General features: G+C 48.1%; 7 protein-coding genes across 7 annotated transcripts; 3 read left to right on the plus strand and 4 right to left on the minus strand.

Moving 5' to 3' along the window:
- Positions 1 to 407: 407 nt before the first annotated feature.
- Positions 408 to 2,027, plus strand: FOMMEDRAFT_157656 (uncharacterized protein; the record flags this gene model as incomplete). Its single annotated transcript, XM_007267797.1, has 1 exon — positions 408 to 2,027. The coding sequence occupies one exon, from the start codon at positions 408 to 410 to the stop codon at positions 2,025 to 2,027; it is 1,620 nt and encodes a 539-aa protein (XP_007267859.1).
- Positions 2,028 to 2,043: 16 nt separating this feature from the next.
- Positions 2,044 to 3,950, minus strand: FOMMEDRAFT_141480 (uncharacterized protein). Its single transcript, XM_007267798.1, has 2 exons — positions 3,204 to 3,950; positions 2,044 to 3,140 (listed from the first exon to the last, which is right to left on the minus strand). Exons 1-2 carry the CDS (start codon positions 3,603 to 3,605, stop codon positions 2,460 to 2,462), a joined length of 1,083 nt encoding a protein of 360 aa, XP_007267860.1. The 5' UTR covers positions 3,606 to 3,950; the 3' UTR covers positions 2,044 to 2,459.
- Positions 3,951 to 5,956: 2,006 nt separating this feature from the next.
- Positions 5,957 to 7,179, minus strand: FOMMEDRAFT_88112 (uncharacterized protein; the record flags this gene model as incomplete). The annotated part of the gene is made up of 5 exons (XM_007267799.1): positions 5,957 to 6,032; positions 6,100 to 6,512; positions 6,564 to 6,694; positions 6,763 to 6,864; positions 6,930 to 7,179. Coding segments are annotated over 5 exons (972 nt in total), but the record flags the coding sequence as incomplete, so codon positions are not given.
- A 694-nt stretch (positions 7,180 to 7,873) lies between these two features.
- Positions 7,874 to 9,746, minus strand: FOMMEDRAFT_168904 (uncharacterized protein; the record flags this gene model as incomplete). The annotated part of the gene is made up of 8 exons (XM_007267800.1): positions 7,874 to 8,362; positions 8,411 to 8,643; positions 8,695 to 8,880; positions 8,952 to 9,092; positions 9,169 to 9,284; positions 9,339 to 9,410; positions 9,472 to 9,536; positions 9,590 to 9,746. 8 exons carry the CDS (start codon positions 9,744 to 9,746, stop codon positions 8,040 to 8,042), a joined length of 1,293 nt encoding a protein of 430 aa, XP_007267862.1. The 3' UTR covers positions 7,874 to 8,039.
- Positions 9,747 to 10,010: 264 nt separating this feature from the next.
- Positions 10,011 to 11,392, plus strand: FOMMEDRAFT_147414 (uncharacterized protein; the record flags this gene model as incomplete). The annotated part of the gene is made up of 2 exons (XM_007267801.1): positions 10,011 to 10,314; positions 10,381 to 11,392. Exons 1-2 carry the CDS (start codon positions 10,016 to 10,018, stop codon positions 11,390 to 11,392), a joined length of 1,311 nt encoding a protein of 436 aa, XP_007267863.1. The 5' UTR covers positions 10,011 to 10,015.
- A 759-nt stretch (positions 11,393 to 12,151) lies between these two features.
- FOMMEDRAFT_157660 (uncharacterized protein) lies at positions 12,152 to 13,097 on the plus strand (the record flags this gene model as incomplete). The annotated part of the gene is made up of 2 exons (XM_007267802.1): positions 12,152 to 12,329; positions 12,742 to 13,097. The coding sequence occupies 2 exons, from the start codon at positions 12,152 to 12,154 to the stop codon at positions 13,095 to 13,097; spliced, it is 534 nt and encodes a 177-aa protein (XP_007267864.1).
- Positions 13,098 to 13,331: 234 nt separating this feature from the next.
- On the minus strand, positions 13,332 to 15,439 carry FOMMEDRAFT_109835 (general substrate transporter). Its single transcript, XM_007267803.1, has 4 exons — positions 15,171 to 15,439; positions 14,723 to 15,100; positions 14,168 to 14,659; positions 13,332 to 14,109 (listed from the first exon to the last, which is right to left on the minus strand). Exons 1-4 carry the CDS (start codon positions 15,328 to 15,330, stop codon positions 13,553 to 13,555), a joined length of 1,587 nt encoding a protein of 528 aa, XP_007267865.1. The 5' UTR covers positions 15,331 to 15,439; the 3' UTR covers positions 13,332 to 13,552.
- Between the last annotated feature and the right edge of the window lie 394 nt (positions 15,440 to 15,833).

Genomic DNA, 15,833 nt, shown 5'->3' on the forward strand with positions numbered 1-15,833 from the left:
TGTAAGTATGATTAAGTTGTACAAGCTGATATGGTCATTTTTTTTTTCCCTCTGTAATAGAGCAATATTGTATTCTGCCATGATTCCACTTTACCCACGTCTGGGTTTCGGAACCTGGGGATAGGCAGTCGTAAAGTATCTCTGCTATCGCCTTGTACTAGACTGCATCCATAGGGCATCTCTACATCGTCGTTTTAGCTTACTCTTGACTGGTAACTCTGCACCTACACGCTACGGCGCGTTTCACGCATCCTTCCAAAACAGGTGCAATATTAATTCTTTGGGTCACACTTTGCCGAATAGGTCCACTCCACTCTGCATCGGTATCGCGCAAACAGACCTACAGGGAAGTACCGCATATAATAGCCGATTGCCTGCAGAATGGGTACTCTTGCTGAAGGGTCTCCATGGACGACTCCCAAGGATCCTCCGCTCCTCCTAACGACTCTCCTCCTCCATCTCCTACAACACCTTCAACTCATGAATCCATAGCAAGACTAGAAAACCTACACGTAACAGTACCATGCAAGTCAGCGTCCGATGCGTTGCTTGCTGCTTTCAGCGTAGATCTCAGCAGAGACCTCAACTCGAACGTTCTTGATGCGATTTTGACGCTTGTGAGAGATGAGAAGTTTAATGCGAGGGATGTAACGTTTGGGACTGCGCAGGATGTCGCAAAACATATTTCGGAGCAGCGGAAGAGGATTGCGCAGAAGCGGGCTCTAACTTCTCCTCACTCCCTCCCCTCAGGAAGTAATCAAAATGACGCACGCATGGACGGAGGTATCCCACCACTGATCATCGATTTCGTTGCGCAACAGTTGGCAAGGGAGATGATCCCGCTGGCCGAACAAGTCGACTGGGACACGAACATGTATAACGTCGCCGACGCGAAGTGTCCACGCGAACAAGACTTGCTCAATATGGCCCTCGTACACCGTACGTGGACCCAGCCCGTTTCGCGTGTCCTGCGCACCCGCGCAAAACTCTTCGGTGCGAAGACACTCCAGTCCTTCTTACGGAGTCCACGTATGGGTTCTTGGCTACGCGAAGTCTACTTCGTTGAGAGTCTGGATAACGAAAATGCCCGTGAGATGGTTCGGCTCCTCAAGCATCTCTTGCGTAACGCACCGAACTTGAGAAAGTTGGCGATACGAACGTGGTGGCGACTTGACGTAAGAGACATGTACGACTTCCATCAGGTAATTCTGGAGTTAGAGCATATGCAACACCTAGAGTCACTCTGGCTTTTCCCGAATCGAGGGCACGTAGCGTGTTTACCGACTCTGTGTTCTGTACTTCCGAACCTCCGTTCTCTCAAGGCGCTGTACATCCGGAACTGGATGGGTGGACCTTCGGAGGATGAAATGGGCAATACTGCGGAGTTACATAACGTCTTGCAAAGCACGTCCGCATGTTCAAATCTCCAGACTTTCACGTTTGTGGACGGTGGATTGAACGATACGACAGCTCATTTCGTACCCTGGCTCCTGCGCGACTCATCCATCACGAACCTCGAAATTCACACAAAAGACATTTGCAGATTGCAAGACGGTAATTTGTCCCCGCTCTTCCGCGCTCTGAAACCTTTCCTATCCAAACTCAAAGCACTCAGAATGCACTACTCGTCGTTGAATGAAGACAAACAATGTAGGACGGAGTTCCTAACGGGTTGTACGAACCTCAAAACGCTCAGTATAACTGTCGGTTTACATCATGCTCTAAATCCTTTACCGAATTCAGTTGAGAACCTCCACGTACATTTTTCAACTATCTGGCCTGTCAACGGGAAACAACTACACGACGTCCTATATGAACAACAGGAATCCCTTAAATCACTCAAGAAGATCATGTTGACAAAAGATCCAAGTGATATGTTGGCAGGCTTTCAGGCTGCGGAAGATGATGAAATGAGGATGGAGAATGCGTGGCATATTGACGATGTGAAGGGATATTGTGAGAAGACAGGGATCGAGTTAACGTATGAGTACAAGTTCGTTTCGTTTGAGGAGTTGACGGGTATGTAGGAGCGTTCGTGTTGGGGTAACGGAGTATCATAGTTTCTTTAGTTAGTAGTGCTACACATTACAATGACAACGATGAATGAAGTGACGATAAGAAAGCATTCCGAAAGCAAGTTGAGAGTGAGATGGGTGAATAATGCAATGCAATGAGACAGCAACTATGAAGCAACAGAAGCGCGGGATGACCAGACTACACTAAATATAACAAATGCAAATATACAATACACCAATTGAACACTTAATGAAGATCTAAATAAAACATCTGCCCGGATTAAAAGTAATCAAGCAAGTGAACAATGAGCAGTCCAAGTAAATACAGAAAGGGAACAGAGGAATAAACGTTTATAGTCTTTGTTTTCTAGAGAGGTTGGCAAAATCGCATATGTTCGAACACATTGCAATGAATTGAAAGACGAATTCGGACAAAGCAGTTATTTAGCGTGCATGAGTCTGCAGACGAGCATCACGCCTTGGCCCAGTCGGAATCACGGGCCTGGCAGGCGGTAAGCTCGCAAACTCGTCAGGCACATACGGATCATCCTCTTCAATGCGGCTCTGCACTGGCATGTATAATTGTAGCGACGATGACGATGGTTGTGCAGGCGGTAGTTCCTCGTCTACAAACTTCCGACGCTTGTAGTCATCGTTCATGCTTACGTGCCGCTGTCGATTCATGCGCGGTTCGTCATAACGTGGACGTCGTGGAGGCTCAGCAGTGTCACTGCGCGTGCGTTTGCGCTCACATTGATTATTAACGTCTTGATGATGATGGACTTCGATAGGTCGCGAGTTCGCGAGACTGCCTGCATTGCCAAGATCGTTTTGCTCCCGTGCTGGTGCCCGATTAAGCCCGTCTGGACCGACATCCCACCACTTCTTCCACCTAGTACGGTCCTCGATAGGCTGGTAAGGACTAGCACGCCTTCGTAGATTCAGTCGGTCTGGCGGAGACTCTGGTGGAGACATTCGACTTGCTTGACTGTCATTTCGCGAATTCCAGTACTCGTTTTGTCGTACATAACCTCCATTGTGCGAGTTAGGACCTTGCTGCCCAGGCGCAAAATAATTGCCACCATTGAATGCCAATTGACTGCCGCCATGAGACACTAGGCCGTCCTACCGAAGAACACGCCATGTTAATGATTGCACGATATAGAAAGCAAGCCAAAAAATCCTTACTGGTTGCCATTGTCCCCCATGAACGTTAGCATTTGCATTTGTGCCACAGACGAAAGCGGGTGGAGCATTCGATTGCTGCTGTCGTAGTCTCATGTTCTCCTCCTTTAGCGTCCTTATTTCCATATGCAACTCTAGCAGATTTTCCCTGATGTCCTGTCCGTTCCTCTCTAATCGTCGCAGAAACTCGAACAATGCGGAATTAGAAGGATCTGGTACTTCACTAATAGGTTCTGTCGGAGCAGGTTGACCAGATACGGAGGATATCGCTGGTGGTAGGGCGTGCGTGCGTGGCTCGATGGGGAAGGAGCTGCTTTCTGGCCATTGATCAGGCGACAAAGGATATGACTCAACCGAATCTAGTTGAATCTCTGAAGCGGACAGTGTATTACTGCCCAGAGGCATCGATCGAGTATCAGAGACAGACGAAGGAGGTTGAGGGCGTTGGACATCTGTATTGATAGCTGGTACAGATTCCTCGGTCCTCTTGTTTTTCTTGAACTTCGGCAGTGGAGTCGTGCGTTTCTTGATAAATGCATTTGATGCTCCGACGGAAGTCTGTTGAGTAGACTTTTGTCCCTCATCGGTGTGCGTAACCGGCCTGCTGTTATCCTTGGCGATCTGCTTTGAAGCACTGACGTCTGGTGTTCCCCCCGAAGGCGTTTCCTCCGAAGACTGCCTATCGTGGTCTATCGCAATGAGCCTTTCAATACACGCACTCGATGTACTGGCAGAATTGGAAACATTGGACAGTCTTCGGGGTTTTGGTTGTTGTTGTGCTGGAGGCAGAGACTCCGAGGAAGGATTAAGTTTAGTCTGTGATTTTGGTCGCGACTTTTCATTGGAAGACGATTTACCAGGACCACCACTCTGATCTTGCTTTCGCACCAATAGTTCACTTGGCGCAACACCAGGCAGACCCTTTCCTTCTCGATCAGCAGTGGGCTTGGGATGAGGATTGGCTATTTTCCTCGGTGGGCTGAATGCTGGTGCGTTCGAAATCGCTACTGCTAGTTGAGCGTAACATGTTGATTGCACGCTTCTTCCAGTAGACGAGTTACGCGATGGGCTCTTTGTCGTAGAGCCACTCGTCGTTACTGATTGTCGGGATGCGTTCATATTGCTGGAAGTGGACGCAAGGAGAGATATAGGCGTGGGAACTCGAGGACGCTTCAAAAAGAACATCTCTCGCTGATCGGGGGTCAACTTGTTCACCTCAACAAATACGTTGTTTATTGGCCTTCGTATGTCTTGTGGAGGCGAGGTGAGTTGCGGAGGTCTAGCAGGAATCACGATCTTTAATCCGGAGAGTTGATGCGGCCTTGCAGTTTTCTTTCCTGTGGGAATAAATTCCGGATCACTAGAATGCGAGATGGTGTCGCTGAGACTGTCTCCATCGCCCTCGCCTAGGACAGGACCAGTAAACCCCTCAAAGCCAGGTTCAGATTCGACCTCCTGTCCAAATTAATGTTTTTGGTGTCAACAGAAATGAAAGATTTAGGTTAGGTGACACCTACCGATTCAAGTCCGATATATGAAGCATCATCGTACCAACCAGACTTGACCTTATTGCTCATCGGCCGAGGGTACGAATACATTTCTGCGTGCAAGACAAGATTTACACTCATATCGCATGGTCGACCCGTCCTTTGCGCCTCTATAACAATAGGCTTTGTGACGGCCAAGCGTTTCGTACCTGCGTCCTTCTTGTGACATTCATGCCACTTTTGGTGTTTGTCTGTCTTGTCCCGCTCGTACAGCTTCAGTGCTTCTGCGACATGGAGTCCATCCTGAAGGATGTGCTTGAAACAACGAGAACCATGGCAGGTTTTGCAATTTAATGCGCCGGCACACGGAACAACGTGCACCCTCTGTATATTCTTCCTGCATGAGTGAGTAGCATTCTGACATCCACAACATTGAGCAAGGGTGTTACAGTACGATCAACAGGCGCGTACCTTCCGGCGCATGATCGTAGACCGATAATTGAGAAGTTGACAAGCCGCCACGAATATTTTCGGATGTTCGTCAAGTCTCTGTAGAAGTCTAGAGATGTAGTAATTCAGCATCGAGGGATCAGGCGAAGGTGTGTAGGTAGAACTTGCAACTCACTGATGAGACAATGGAAGATGTTTACGCGGGTCTTTGCTTCCATATCCTTCAAACGTGACAAGTTTCTGCGCCCTGTTCTGGACCTCCAAGAGCATATTCATTGGATACTGCTGTACAGGCTTCATAATGGTGCAGTCGCACGAGCGACCTTCGACGTAACAACCTGGACATACGACAATGGAATCATCTTTGGAATTGCCGCCACTACAATCACGACACTCGAAGAAACTCTGGAAGATATCTGCGCCACAGAAGTCGCACGTTAGGCCCTCGTTGTAAATATCGTCCGGGATGGCAATCCGAGGAACCCTCGTCTGGTGAGACGTCATTGGAGCGGATAGACCGTCTTGTTGTGCTGAAAGACGACGAATGCGCAACTCGCATTGAGTAACTCCATGATGCTCTTCTTGCAAGATCTTGTCATACACCTCCAATAAACTACGTACGTCAGAAAGGAGTCGTTCGTGCTCTGGACTCAGTTTAACAGGACTTTCTGAGCTATCGTCGCCCAAGGATGAAGGGGAAACAGGTGACGGAAGGGAGTCGGAGCTGTCCAGCCTCGAGTGGATCTTCACCCGCGGTCGTGCTTTGATCGGAACCTTCGACACAGACGTGATACTGTCCTTGAATTTCTGCTGCTCTCGCTCAAGCTGGGGAATATATTCCAAAAGAGCTCGGTACACGGTCAACCGGACCCGGTATGTCTCGGCGCGACAGACCCTACGCAATGTTCAGGTCAGTATTGAACACGCAAGTCATTGCAGATACACTGCAAATGTACGTTTACCTTCTGTAAATCGGTAGCTCATGATGAAATGCAGTGACGAGACCCTCAATTGTCATTCTTGACCAAGACATCTTCGCAGTAAGTCCACCGTGGTTAACGACTTGGTGGCATGACCGTCTAGGAACGAGAACAAGGTCGCCAACACGTTGCTCAGCGACGTACACAGTAAACGGTGCTTTCGCAAATTCTTCAGGAGTTGCAACGTGCGATTCATGGTCCAGTTCTGTTCCGAGCTTCTGAAAGTACGCTGCAGCGCGGGGCGCATCGGAGGACTGCGTCATGAACCAAAATGCTGATCCGTCACGCTCGGCGCTGCACATAAGGTTTTGTCCCGAGGACGCGCATAGATCCTTATGCGCCGCAGTGAACGTGTCCCCTATGCCGTAGTAACACATGAGTGTTTCAACGCGTTCCTGCAAATTATCTTCCAGAAATTATCAATACTCGAGTGTTTTGGAGCTTACGGGTTTAGGCAGTAGTTCAAGTACATCCTCAGCACTTCCTAGCTTCAGGACTTCAGGGATTGCACTGTCCAGTAACCAATCCTTCCATTCCTTAGGGCAGACTGCATCTTTACCGTATAGCCTTTCTGACTCTGTTTTTATAAAATTTAATGTAAATCATAAATGTAGATCGTGGAATGGAAATAAAAATAAACCGCACCGCCTTCGCTCACATACTCGGAAATCGCTCTGTTCTTCTCGATAAACTCTTGAAAGGGGATATCTTTATCCCGACGCGTTACACAGTCTCGCACAGACATCACTGGAATGAGGTGGTAACTAAACTGTGAATAAATCCAAATTAAACCTAAGAAAATATTTACGCACTTTGTTCACCATGGTTGAACAACCAATCGAAGCCAAATAGCTTATCCCCGGGCCAAAGAGGCGTCCGATGCCAATCTTGAATGATCAACGGCACGCCTTTCCCTTCATATTCCTTAATAATCTCGTTGAGGCGTTTATGGTCAGCAACGGCGGAAAAGCGCGGAACATGCTTCATCCTTGGCCCAAGTGAAACCAGACATTCTGGCGTCCATCCTTTTGTCGTTGGTGGCGAAGGTGGCGACAAGGCCATCGCCCTCGATGGTTTGAAATCCGGCCGGGGTTCGTTGCAGATGTCGAATGTAGGAGGGCGTCTTTGATGAAGGGGACTGTCTCCGACGCGTCGCGGCGACTCAAACGCAGCAGCACCTCGTGTAGTGTCGATCTTTACTGTTACCAGCAATGGTTCGTGTGACCGTGACAGGAATGCCTCCTTTCGAGTGTGTCCACAAGGACCAACAGCCTGTCCAAAGCAGTCGCAGACAGCGAGATCAGCCATGGAGACTGCGCCGTTGGTGGTGGTGGTGGTAAGACAAGAACCTTCAGTCGCAGTCCTGTTCCTTTTGTTCCTATGCTCCTGGGGCGTATAACATAAAAGAGGCACTGTTACCCATCTGATGATCGTAGCACCGAGTCCACCGATTCGCCGACAAGGTGCAAATACGAAATGGGCCTTCAACCCAAAAAGGGAATATAATAACAATATATATATATATATATATCATGATAGAAGGTGTTTGACAGTCGGGTTCTAAAGAAGTAGATGGGAAAGAAACAAAGAAACGTGTAGTGTGGTATTCGACAAGCGCTTTCAGGCGATTGCCTGATTGGAATTTAATATTACGACATGTTGCAAGCAGCAAAGCTCGGCACTGAAAACTAGCCACGTTTGAATGTAATTGACAATGAAGATGTCCTAAACATTGTCCCGTAATAGATTACAGAGGGGGGAGGGAGCCTAGCATAGTACAATGCTTATGCATGTTAGAATAGCGAAGACGCCGATTCATATCGAAGCGGTGTTGAAAATGACCACCCTTGAGAATTCACATATGGCACACGAACCCAATATCCCTAGGTATCCGTAAAGCGGCCTTCGCATCAATCAATCACCTATCTGGGAATGAACGAAGTCCGCTGGGTTTGTCCGTTCCCTTGAGCAGTGTTCTGGGCAACTCTGGAACCGGATAAGCCAGCCGACACAAATCGTCCTCCACTGCTTGTAGACGGAGTCATGGGAACAAAACGATGCCTCGCCCCATTTGGCGTCTGTGGGACAAGATGCAGACTTGACCGGCTCGCCGTTGTGAATGAGTTGGTTGCAGTAGGCGGAACGAATCGTCGTGAGTCTTGTCCGGTTGATCGCTGTTGGCCAGTTCCAGAACTTTGTGCATTTTCAGGTCCTGAAGTCTGCGACTGTTGTATTTGATGGGTGTCTAACGCGGAAAATTAGTTACAGAGATTTTCACTATGCAAGAACTGACATTGGCCAATGTGCATTTGTTCAGCGAGACGAGTTGTCGCCAGTCGCTGCGTCTGACGAGACTGAAGTAAGCCGTTGGCTTGTCGACCCTGAGATGGCGTCGGTGGAGGGAGCATAAGTTGTCCGTCGTTCTGCCGCACTCGCTGGCGAGTCGGCGCCTGTTGCTCATATGAAAGCACTTGTTGGGAAGGCATCTGCATGTGCTGACTTTGAGGTGCATTATATGCATATTGCCTGTCATTCACACATGACTTCGGGGATCAGATGTGGTGATTATCAGCTCACTGAGAAAAGTGACTTGATCCTGGTGGTTGCAGCGGATTTGATGACCGTTGTCGCGAACCGTCAACCGAATTTGACGTGCCCAAAGCACCAAGCTGGGCTAAAGGAGGTGGAAGGTCATGGTCCGGAGGAAGTGTGATACGCGAAGGTCCGGCGGGGGTATGAATTGACCGGGGACTTGAGGTATAACTAATGGCAGTTCAGGGGATCATTAGACGGACTATATGCTATTAGGCGAGAACTGGGGAGCCCATACGTACACCTGATTATCCAGAATACGACGTTTTCCGTTTACGTTAACAAATGGGGCTGGTTCCTGTTGGCGTTGCATGTCCTGTTGCTGATGATCAGTCGACCCGCCTCGTAAACGAGTAATTTCGCTCTTCAGGGCCACGTTTTCTCTAGAGAAACAAGAGTCGCAGCCAGCAGCAGCAGCCATTAGACCTCTTTCAGGAGAGAATATCATATCTGTCAGACTTTTTAAGTGCCTTCACCTGAGCGATTTCGTTTTTCAGGCGGCTGAACGTCGACCGATATTGCTCATAACGTGTCTTATAATAGCGTGCAGCGCTTGCCATTCGCTCATGTTGAAACTAAGAGAAGCATCGACTGAGCTTGTATGGTAAGTCAGAGTCACTTGAAAGAACCTTAGCGGCCTGAGCGAGCGCATCCAGTTTGTAAGGCAGAGAACAGAACCAGTCAGAAAAAGGAGGTGGCATCTTGACGGATTAGTTGTCGCTGACATGCCATAGAACCTGAGCATGACCAGAATGCACTCACCTCCTTCTGCAACGCCATAAGCTCTATATTTTGCGCGTTACAGGACGGACAGCTCTTGTCCGGATCTACATAGTCGTCTTAATGCTACACGTGCACGTTGCTCGGTGTCTGAACGTACTCAGATGGCTATTGCATAGGACATGTCCGCATTCCGTAATCCAGAAAGGTACACTTGGACCGGAGACACCATCCTGAGAGAAAGGTAGCTGACATTTAGAACAGGTTACGAATTCCCAGATGTCGAAATCCTCTTGAGCGGTTTGAGTTTGGTCCATTATAACGGGTTCGTCCACAGTAGATTATAGAAACGAGAGAGTCAGGAACGAGCGAATTAAGCTAGTAGATCTTGTCAACACAGAATAAATAAGAATTTAGAAGCAATAGATTGTCGAGTAGGAACACAGAACGTCGCGGACGTGGTGGACGAATCGACGATGAAGGCGAGCGTGTTGAGTCGAGGCCTTACCTAATCTCGTGACATATGAATTACATAATCTACTTGCTGCAACGATCGAGTCAAAGCTGTTCTCGCTGTTCAACCACCATGTCTTCCTTCGGAGCTCCAGGTAAAGTATCCTTTACTGTTCGTCGCCCATCTCCAGTTTCGAGGCAAGGCTCTTCTGGACCGGATTCGGATTCGGGAGGACAATTCAAAGTACCTGCATTACCCAAACGATTAACAGAGAGTGGTCGTTCGAGGCCCGGAAGTCCTCTTGCAAATGGAAAGGCTTCACCAAAGCCATCCAGACCACCAAGCAGACGTGCCAATGTAGACTCAAGTGATGAAGAAGACGAAGCAGTTGACGAAATGATCACTGGTTTTGACCAATTTGGTGCTGAGCGGTGTGTTATCTCTCCTAACTTTTCTTGTCCAGGTCCTCAACTCAAAGTAGCCCTGTTCATGAACAGACTTAATGGGAAAAAGAAGGATGAAGGACCTCTTGTTATCCCCGCTCTAGCGAATCGTGATTGGCGCGAAGCCGCACGGAAGCGCAAGGCAGTTGAAATGTTCGTACCAGCAGCTGGTGCGGCAAAGACAGGTGCCGACGGCAGTGTCGGCGGTTTGGGTACAACAGATACCATTAACTCAGAGCCTCTGGTTTCTGGCCTAGTGAGGATGGAAAAGAAGACAAAGATGGACGTCGATAGCGAAGGCAATATTCTCACACAAGAAGTCACGACAACCGAAACTGTCGAAGTGCGCGAGGAAACAGAAGATGAGAAAGCCATGCGTGCACTAATAGCAAAGGCCAGCGGAGAACAAGACCCAGATGCAGAGTTATTGATATCTGCTATCTCCTCGGGAGACAACGATTTGACACGGCCTGCAGACGAAACAGATGCATATAGACGCGACGTCGTTACTCGTCCAGATCAAGCATCACTGGAAGACTACGAACGCGTTCCCGTCGAACAGTTTGGTGCCGCGTTGTTACGTGGCATGGGTTGGAAGCCCGGCCAAGCTGCCTCGCGCACGCGAACAGGACCTTCCGAACCATACTTGCCTGCTGCACGGCCTGCATTATTAGGACTCGGGGCAAAGGAACGCAATATTGTTGATGACGGCTCAGACTCGAAGAAGCCCACGAGGCCGGAGAAACGATATGTTCCCTTAGTGAAAAAGGAACGCGAACGAAGCGGCCGAGATCCGGGTTCAGCACCCTCCTCACGAAGAAATTCAAGGTCCCCCGAACCTAACAGGAGACAGGAAAGGGGCTCAGACGGAGAACGGGCTACTGACCGCCAACGCGACTACGACTACTATAAACGGAGGGATCGTCATCATGAGCGGGATTATGGTCACGGGCGAAAGGGAAGACGGAACGATGGTGACTACAAAAGGGATCAGGAAAGGCATGGAAATGATGATGCCATAGGAGAAAGACGCAGAGAAAACCGTGACCGGGAGAAGTATTTCTAGATGTGTTCGACACAATTCTTGTACCCCTTCACTGGTCTTTGTTTTGCATGATACGCGATTTTTTGTTAGATGAGTGGATTCAACGATTCGCATGATGTGTATAAAAAGATCTTCGGCAAATTAATCCAGAGTCGAACCGAAAATTGCCCAGATGTACGTTACAGTTTTCTTTTGTAAATCTGTTCTGGATTGCCAAAATATTCAACAACGTGTAGAAATACTGTTGGCTAAACACTATAATTACAAGCCTCACTGATATTGTTTATTCTTAATACTTTTTGCCCATGTTTCTCATTTATATAGACAAACAGATGCAACATATAGGGGCTTGGTTGGAGTGTGTGCATTGGGCTACAATCTATAAGATGGATGACAGGATGCTGTGATCTTATCCCTTGAATATTAGCTAGCAGGGGAAGGCTGAGAGGCTGATTGAAGGAAAGTGCTGTTACATTATGTGTCTAATTACACCAGATTGCAGGAATCACCAAGGGAACCATCATGGATAGCAGTAAGGTTCAAACAGGTCAAATTGGCCAAACTTGATGTATGCAGAAGTCTAAAAGGCAGATGCAGACAAGAATGTGATACAGTGCCATCGGTGTAAGTTATAAAGAGCGATCACTTATACCTGTCCAGACGAAAACATACATAACAGAAAATAACCGTATATAGATTAAAAAAGGAAGAATAGTCAGCGTTAACGTTAGGCATAGGGTGCGAGGGCAGAAATCCAGTAGATCGAGAAGCAGATGCAAAATGAGCGTGCACAGCTTGATTGTGCAAGGCTCAAGCGGCACCAAGCAACAGCACACGTCTGTCAGCGGGCTGTTCTGGCGAATTGAATCCAAATTCAAATTCAAATTGGGAATCAGGGCAGCTGCACCTGCTACAGGCAGCTGGGCGAAAAAGAGCGGGAACTTGAAGTTGTGGTCAGGTTAGCCAAGTAAGCGAAGCCTCGTGTTGAGCAAAACCTTCTAACCTAACCAGACAATGCTGTGAGCACGAATGTGCCACTGCGGCAGTGCCCAGATTCTGCCTCACTGATGGCCAGAACGCGCAATCTACGCGCGACATAACCGCCGTGAATAATACAGTCCATCCCGTCCATCAGGGCCCTTATATGTACAGAGGCTATAACCCTTTTTTCTGGCTCGGAAACAGCCATGAATCGTGTGAGTGGGCAAGAGCAAACAAATCTTTGCCTTTCTTTCAGTTTCCTTCAGCATACATAGTTCACAGCCAACCGAATAGGTTACCAGTGTTAGCTTTCCCTGTGTATTTCAGTATAAAAAGCCTGTAATGCAAGCCCAAAAAATTTCCCCTGTCCCTTGCATTTCCTTGACCAGCCTTGCATACACCAGTCCTCAAACTGCATAATCTTCAGCACTCAGTCGACTTTTGTCCCTATTCAAACCTTGCTGTATCATTGTCATCTTCCGAGTCCTTACTGCTCATTATGTCGCACTCTGCTGGCTCCATTACCATACACAACAGCACTGTTACAATCAACCAGTATAATGCTCCGCAAGGCAATTGCACTCGCTACAGCAACGTGCCCCAGTTCCAGCGCGGCTTTAGTCAAACAAGCTCCCCGCCGACTTATGCATCCCCTGTTGGTAGTATTGTCAACGCCTATGCTCGCAGTGGGAGTGTCCTCGATGATCGCAGCGCATACTCTAGCTCTACTCTTGCTAGGGCTTGATCGAAGGGAATGGTGAAGGAACTTGCCATAGAGTTCTTGATATTGAAATCGTTTGGTAGGTGCCTCTTATATTCTTGAGTTCTTGACTAACTAACATGTTTCATGGCACATAGCTTAATGTATACTGGCCCATATACTATCCCCTATTTGCCCCAGAGGCCTGATTGTCATCCTGTCGCATCATGTATTCCTTCATCTTGAATCCAACAGTAGACCAAGAGGTATGAGACGTATGAATTATAGATTGGAAATGGGGAGCAACATGGAAATGAAGGGTATTGAGTAGTTAGAATAGCCTTTCGCTCCACGTTATCATGCTTGTACTTCCACCCAGATCAAGACATTTGGCCCTTTGATTTGTACTCTGTAGCATGCTCATATAAGTACTGGTCAGTGAGCGAGTTGTTCTAACATTGGCGAGAGAAACATAGCTTTTATTCTTGACTCCTACACAATTACTGAGAAAACATTGGCTCATCTGGAATAACCCGGGTCATTGCCATTTCAATATCATTTCCGGAATTCAAGCGTGCTAGTCTCGGCGCACGTTTAGCCGAAAGGTGCATGCCTAAACCCATCTTCCTCCACGGACTCATCTTGAATATCTCATCAAGCCCTTCCAAGCTCACTCCCTTACTCTCAGGCAACAGTGCAGCACTCACAAGGACCGTCAACGCAGTACATGCACCAAAGAGGAAATACGGACCGCTCGTTGAACGTGCAAGGAAAAGCGGAGTTGAGAACGCGACGACCCAATTGACGACCCAGTTTGCTGCTTGTCCGAGGCTTGTTGCAGCAGCGCGTGTGCGTGCAGGCTGGATTTCAGATGCACAGGTACGGATCACAATTGCCCAGGACATAGAAAATGCGATGACGAAGATATAAATGAGGACAATGACGGCCCAGCGTCCTGAGGAAGTGTTGTGTGCGTTGGAAGCGTAAATGCTTCCAATGATGAGCATACAACCGGCGATAACAGAGCCTCCGATTAGAACCGAAGGGCGTCTCCCCCCTTAGAAAATAAAATAAAATATAGCAAAAGTCGATACGCATAAAGAGAGGGAACGTACATTTATCTTGGAAAGGCTGTGTGACGACCGTACATGCGACATTTAGCAATCCCGAAACACCAGACGCAAGGAACGCCGCTTTCGTTGATGACAAACCAGCCTGTGTGAACAAGACAGGTGCGTAATAAAGCACACCATCAATTCCGCTAAGCTGTTGCATTCCCATAAGGAAGCATCCCAAAAACGTGCGTTTCCTCGTATCTTTCTTCCACATTTGTCGCATCTCAATCTTCCAGTCATGCTGATTCCGTTCGCGTTCCGCGTTCCCAGCCTGGATGTCCTCCTTCTCTGCTTCAGTGGGTCTGAGTCCAAGATGATCCCAGGCCTTCAGCGCGTCTTCGTGTCGTCCAACTCGCAGTAACCAACGCGGAGAGTGCACAAGGAACGGAGAGCCGGCAGCGAAACTAGCTGAAACAATGGCTTGTAGAATAAAGGGAATACGCCATGCCATCTCCCCAGCTATCTTGTTCGATCCGTAACATACGAAATACCCTACATTTCGATGAAATATCAGTGTTTCGAAGCCCAGGACGTAGGTTCTACTTCAATGCTCGCCTGAAGCAATGCCGATTGTGACAAAAAGCTGAATGGTACACACAAGAGTACCTCGGAGAGCCGCGGGAGCAATTTCACACACGTATACAGTAACCACTGACAAGAACAAGCCCTCCCCAGCACCTGCCAAGCAGCGTCCAATGAATACTTGTGCAAGTTTCGGAGAAGACGCAACAATCGCAGAACCAGCAGAGAAAATGGCTCCTCCAAGGGCAAGAGTATATTTACGAGAGATTCGATCGGACAGCGGACCAGCGAGGAGCGAGAAGGTAGCAGCCGTGATGAGGATGGAAGATACAATGAGACCTTGTACAGTCGGCGTAATAGGCTCGAATTTGTCAAGGAATTGGGACATGGTCGTTACAGGTCCGATCGAACCTATGAAATATAAGGCCAGTACCTCAACAACATTGATCCAGGAAAGGAAAAAACAAGCAAACAAACAGACCTGTATCAAACCCGAAAAGAAATCCTCCAATGGATGCGAAGAGAGTACACCCGGTATAGGTATGCCAATAAGACTCTCGCAGTCTGCGCAAGAAGGGCTTAGTTCCGGTCGCTGGTGGCACGGCCGATGGCCGTTCGGTCACCTCAGCAATGGCGGACATATTTCTATTCGAGTTTTCAAGAAGCTCAGGAAGGCAGGTAATAGGTGGGCAAATAGTCGCCCCAGTGCTTGCCACCAGGTAACAGTATTGTACCCAGAAAACAGAGAGGAAGAGTCGCTATGATAAGACCCGGCCCCTTATAAAGGCTTTAACGGACCATAGACTTCTCTTCTCCTGAGCTGAGATAAACGGAAGCGGATGCCTCGTGTTCCCGGCCGTTTACCGCCGTTCGAACGTCTGGTAGTCTCAAGTTCCGATCCAGATACATAACAATCTAATCGTCCAACGTCACGAATACGCAAACTTACAAATCATTTCACTTCACCAAAGATTTTGAGTCCAGAGCGTTCAGACACTGGTGGCACACCTTCCGGGCCAGAGAAAATGATTAAACAGAACCAGTCCTTGTTTGCCATATATATAAAGAGCTTCTTAAATGTTGTGTGTCCTGTCCATAAGGTATTGCCGGTGATTATTACAGTAAGTACAAGTTGTTGAGATTT

The sequence above is a fragment of the Fomitiporia mediterranea genome (genome assembly GCF_000271605.1).
Source record: "Fomitiporia mediterranea MF3/22 unplaced genomic scaffold FOMMEscaffold_7, whole genome shotgun sequence".
NCBI classification, from domain to species: Eukaryota; Fungi; Basidiomycota; class Agaricomycetes; order Hymenochaetales; family Hymenochaetaceae; genus Fomitiporia; species Fomitiporia mediterranea.